General features: G+C 32.1%; 1 protein-coding gene across 5 annotated transcripts in view; it reads right to left on the reverse strand.

Annotated features, from left to right (window-relative positions):
* Positions 1–1325: 1325 nt before the first annotated feature.
* Positions 1326–6075, reverse strand: part of LOC119597757 — a 17061-nt gene continuing 12311 nt past the window's right edge. For 4 of the 5 annotated variants that reach the window (XM_037947377.1, XM_037947373.1, XM_037947375.1 and 1 more), the window contains exons 6-12: positions 5987–6075; positions 5237–5496; positions 4810–4902; positions 4009–4163; positions 2881–3051; positions 2370–2595; positions 1326–2190 (exon numbers count right to left, since the gene is read on the reverse strand). The exon at positions 5987–6075 is cut by the window's right edge and continues 1101 nt beyond it. In XM_037947377.1, coding sequence (XP_037803305.1) covers positions 2068–2190; positions 2370–2595; positions 2881–3051; positions 4009–4163; positions 4810–4902; positions 5237–5496; positions 5987–6075 — 1117 coding nt within the window. In that variant the 3' untranslated portion in view covers positions 1326–2067. The remainder of the gene's footprint in view (positions 2191–2369; positions 2596–2880; positions 3052–4008; positions 4164–4809; positions 4903–5236; positions 5497–5986) is intronic. The other variant, XM_037947376.1, reaches the window with a different exon arrangement.

Genomic DNA, 6075 nt, shown 5'->3' on the forward strand with positions numbered 1-6075 from the left:
AGGATGACAGTAACATTTAAAATACTGGAGGCTAAAAATATTCAACAATACCTTATTCATTAAACTGGACATCTGACAGTTGAAAGGCACTAAAAACATCTGCTGAGACCCACACCAAAGACGAATCCTGAATAATCAGAAAATCAGTATTTTCTATATCACAAGAGTATTAACCCATTCTGGATGGCTGTCACCCCTAGCATGACAGCTGAGTTTTGGTCTAGACCATGGCTGCCAAGGGGTGGTTACTGATTTGCCAGTTATACAACAACTGTTAACTGAACTTGAGCTAAAGCCTTCCAAAACTGGCCTAAAACTGATTTTTTTTTCACTCTGGGGGAGGGGGAGGGGATGAATAGTTACAAGGGAGGAAAACTGAAATCATAGTTGTGTGTGACCTCACAAAGGGCGCACAAATGGTAGCAATGGCTTTGTATTACAAAAATCTTCTTACAAACAGATGGCTCCACAAGTAGTTAAGTTATCAGGTAGTCAATTACACATGTGTAATATTTAAAAAAAGAAAGGAAAAAGAAGTTGCCTATATTATACATACATACATACATATATACATATATATATATATATATATATATATATATATATATATATATATATATATATATATATATATATATATATATTATATATTATATTATATAATATATATTATTCAATATATAATATATATATATATAAAATAATATATTATATATAGTAATATATATATATATCATATATATACAATATATATATATATAATATATAATATATCAATATATACTATACATATATAAATATATATAATATATACATATATATATATAATATATAATCATATATATATATATATAATAACATCATACAATACATATACAAACTACAATACATATACATATACATATACACATCACATACATATCACACAACATATCACATAACAATAATATATATACTATTATATACTATATATATATAATATATATAATATACTATATAATATAATATATATAATATACATATACTATATATATATATTCATATAATATTCATATACATATATATACATATTCATATACATATCATATATACATATCATATATATTATATATATCTAATATATTTCTCAATTCTTAATACAATAAATATATATATATATAAATTAATACAGTTATAATTAATCTTATTTTAACTACTTAAGATCCATTCTAGCAAAAATATATATAGATTCAACCATTAAAACCTATGAAACCATCAAACTATGCTGAAATACCCCTACAACAAAAGAACAGAAATTAAGATAGGAAAATAATCTGTGAGCAGTGTACGACATAATCTGTAATCATTCTGATCTCCTCATTCTTGCAATGTAAATAGAAACACTATTCACTGATGCAACATACACACTGATTCTAAAACAGCTACATAAGCTATGATACATAAGATAAAAGACTAAAAGAGTATGTATACATATCATAAAAGAGTATGATAATCTCTTAATATATTATGTCACCTTTAAGTAATTCATGGAAAAAATCTCAAGCCTGGACTGATATAGATAAAGATTCACAGCAATTTTATATTATTTACAAATATACATTAGTGATAAAAAAAACAATTGCAATAATAATCAACCTGATTTTAAATGAGTATAATACTCCTTCTTTTGGCATTAATCACTCAAAGATGACTATGTGATACAAAATAAAATGCTGCCACATACAAAAAATTAAAAACTTGAAACCACATACAGATTAAAATGAACAGTAGCTAATCCCTCTTCCATGTTTCTGTATGGAGTGGAATCTTGTTTGTATTGCTTTTCCTATGGTGGCCTATTCATTTTATTTTTCACGTGTTACTGTCTTTGTGCTTTTGTGACTTTACTTCATGTTTTGCTATTGAAGAATGGGAATGATCAATTCCACAATACAAATCTAATGTCCAGATATTCAGATTTATGATATAAGTCTGAAACAACTCTCTTCAAAATGTTAATTCCACACTCTTGCACTGTCAAACTACTCATCAACATCCAAACTTCTTCAACAACAATGACCTTGTTCATCAGAGTTGTCTTTTCCACCTCTTAATAAAGCGGTGCAACGAATGACAAAGCTCCAATGGTGCATCTGTCATTAGGTCATGACCTGCACTTGGGATCATCTCTAGGAATGCCCTCGGGATGGTCTGCAGGGAGAATAAAGAAGAAATCATAATAAAGAATAAAGAAATATGTGGTTACTTATGAGGCTACTTTAATTAACAGAGCAAATCTTAAAAATCTTGGTGACCTCTGAGATTTATATCATTAATAATTCACATCTTTGAGATAATTCAAGGATGAACTATAGCAGGAGTAATCTTACCCTTTCCATTTCACACATTTCTACTAGTGAGACCCTATCATCCTTCATTCCATGCAGAAGAAGTGTTGGCACCGTTATGCGTCGATGGAAGGCTACATCACCCTCTGGCCAATGCTGACCCTTTGCAACATACTCTAGGACATAGCGTGGAGTTGGTGTTATTGCTTTTCCCGTCAATGTTTCGGCAGCAAAATGCTTTCCTCTTGGTGCATACAAGATCTCTCTGCTGATATAACAAAAAAAAAAAATAATAATAAATAAAATAAAAATAAAAATAAATAAATAAATAAATAATCATTATTAGCTTGGATATACATTTCATAAGGGATTCTGATATATAATTAATAATAATAATAATAATAATAATCTTAATATCAATAACAATAATAACAACAAAAACAATAACAAAACAACAATAATAATAATAAAATACAAGAAAATATATTTCATCATTTCACACACCCTTCCTCACATAACTCAAATTCTTAAACAAATGCTAAGATCGAAGTACCTGCAGCACCCACAAGCCAGGAAGGGACTGAGGAAAGCCGCCATGGAAGAATGCAGGAAGGTCTTGGAAGGAGGGGTGGGTACGAGAGGGCTTGGACCGCCACTGCTCGCCAAGATCACCAGACGGACAGAATGTGGACGGCCTCTTGCCAGAGCTGCTGCTAAGGAGCACCTGTAATGTTAATGAATAACATCTGTGGTCTTAGCATGACTGGTAACCCTTCTCTGTATTTTTTATTTATCTATTTTTTTTAATCACAACTCAATTTTCTTACTTGCTATCAAAATGCATAGTCACCACAGATTACAAACACTGAGTATTTACCTTCTTTCTACATTGAGTTTTAACCCATAACTGACGGGTAGCATTCATAGAGGCCTGGGCCTCACTGCCGGGGGCTTATATCGTCGCCCTAGCATGCGCGACCACACATGCCAAATACCAGCATCCCATGCCGTTTCTTCGTAATACTACGAAGATATGTTATATTTTCAGTTTTCATTATTTTTTACAGTCTCTACTTGCCAAACTTCCTGATAAATAGAGACTGAAGGGTATTTTTGTTGTTATATAGACTCCATAGTTGATCATTATTCGGTCTATAGTCCGAATAAAATAAGCAGTGTGCGGCATCATGGAGTTGAAATCGTCGGTTTGTTGCATTTTTTTGTTTTGTTGCATGGTAAAAACGAGAAAGTGTTAAAACCGACTTAATCACACTTTCACTGGCAGAAAAATAATTTTTTGCCGTGATTGTAACAAAAAAAAACTCATGGCATGTCCATACATACTCTATGGCATGTGCGTCCGTGCCCCCGGCAGATGGTCCCGCCATGCCATGGCATGTGAATACATGCCACCCGTCGGCAATGGGTTAATATTTACAGAATGGTATGGGATATCTCCATTTTACTACCTATTTTGCTTCATGTTTGATATTAATTGTTCCTGATCTGTTTATATTTGCTACAAAAAAATAAATAATTAACAAGTGTCTTTGAAAAAAGGACACTTCATGGATTTCAGCAATTGTAACATGTTTAACATTTTAAACATTCTGTTCAAAGTGCTTTAGCCCAATAAACTTCTTTCTTTCACCTCCAGACAATACGGACTCCTGCCACTTACCCATAACCATGTCCTATGACGACACACTTCCTTCCCTGGGGCACAAAGAGGTCAAACACGAGGGTCATGTGATCAAGCATCTGCGAGAATGTGTACTGCTTTGGGTCGTCTGGAGCTGAGCTCAGCCCATGACCCATCAAGTCTGGCGCCACAACCTAGAATTAGAATTTAAAAGGCTATAGTTTCCTTAGAACCAAGTGCAAACCTATTATCTATGAAAAATTAAACAGAACATCTAATTTTAAATATAGAAAGACATTTCTTCACATATAACCATTTGATTCTTGAATTGAATAAAGCATAACTTCTGAAATCCTTAATCCAATAGAACTGGGTACACTGTAGTTTTGTTCTGTCAAATTTGTTTAGATGTAAATGGTTTCACAAGCAATTAGTTAATAAGGAGTCAATTATTAGGCCAACCTGACTTTACCTGTTCATCCCATTCTTGAAATTTTAGGGGGAAAAAAAATATTTCTAATAATATTGTTATTAATTATTTCTAATAATATTGTTATTGTTATTGTTATTAACATTATAATCATTCATAATCATATCATTATTCTCATAATGTTATTATCAATATTAATAGTAATAAGATTTTTATTTTCTCCAAAAATCCAAAGGAAAAGGGTAAGCAGGTTTTGCCCATAAAGCTTTGGAGTAAATGTACAATATACAATTTTTAAAAAATATCTCAAATAAATGCAAATAAATAAAATATAGGCCTCTGATAAAATTACTGATATTTTCCAGTGAAAATTCCTTGTACGAGTGCCACCAGAAATGTATAAAAGTTACCTCATATCCACAGCTGACGAAATACCAAAGCTGTTGTCTCCATGCGTCACTACTCCCACCCATACCATGTAAGAAAAGCAACAAAGGCTTTTGCTGTAAAATAAAATAAAGAAATCTTAAACCATGCTTGAAGCATTCAGTATCCATATATATAGAGAAGATATAAAGAATGGTTTCAAAATGCTAAGACTCCTCCCAAAATAAGTTCCCATTTATAGCAATTTAATGAAAAATGTATTATTTAGAATATCTCTTTGGTGAGATGCATCAACCTATACTAAACTAAACTAAAAAGAAAATACAAATAAATTAATTAATCCATTAGTCAAGTAATCAAATAAATAATAACAATCAGAACAATAATAATAATCATGATAATAGAAAAATACAAATCTGTTCTTAAAACACAGCTATCTCCCTAACTCACTTTAACTTTACATTCGGCATAGTTCTGGCAGAATTCTGAATTATCATTCAGGTTTGTCCTCTGCCACCAGAAGACCAGCTGTCGAGCCTCTAGCATGTGATCATATAGAGGTTCGTTATCTTGTTCCTCCTCCAGCAACAGAGCGTGTGGCTTGGATAAAGCTGAGTCTGCTGCAACAGTACTAGGGGCACTGGAGGCTGCTGACGAAGCACTTATGGATGGCACTTCAGAGGTGTCGCAAGAAAGGTTGTCCACTCCTGCTGTAAATTACATGGGGTTTGTTAAGTAGCTATATGAAGCAATGCAAAGGAAAAGGTAGCATGCAAGTATATTTGAAAACATCTTAAAACTAAAATGCATCCTGATTACTAGATTACAGCAAATGCTGGCTTTGAACGAACATATATCCATATTTATATCTATCTACATGTTCATTCACATGGTCCATTTTTGGAATCTCAAAGTCCACGGATTATCAAATAGGAAATAAAGATGGTTAAGATTACAAATAACTACTTTGTTGTGAATGTGTGAAAAAATCTTTTCATGACACATGTTCATTTATTCTGCAAAAGATAACATAAAAAAGACACACAAGTTATACCATGACAGAATCAATGCAGAGATCTATTCCTTTATCTTCAAATGGTAACTTATTTCAAAGAAATAAAATGTAATAACCTAGATAATGAAATTTGAAAAACTTAGCACTAACTCACACAATACAGTAACTTTCATTAGTACGTTTACCTGCTTGGCATGATGATGCCTGACTGGCTCCCTGTGGAACCTCAAGGGATAATGTCACTTCTTGTCCCTGAGGGGAATGAGCCACAGAT

This window comes from Penaeus monodon, chromosome 40, assembly GCF_015228065.2.
Source record: "Penaeus monodon isolate SGIC_2016 chromosome 40, NSTDA_Pmon_1, whole genome shotgun sequence".
Classification (NCBI taxonomy): Eukaryota; Metazoa; Arthropoda; class Malacostraca; order Decapoda; family Penaeidae; genus Penaeus; species Penaeus monodon.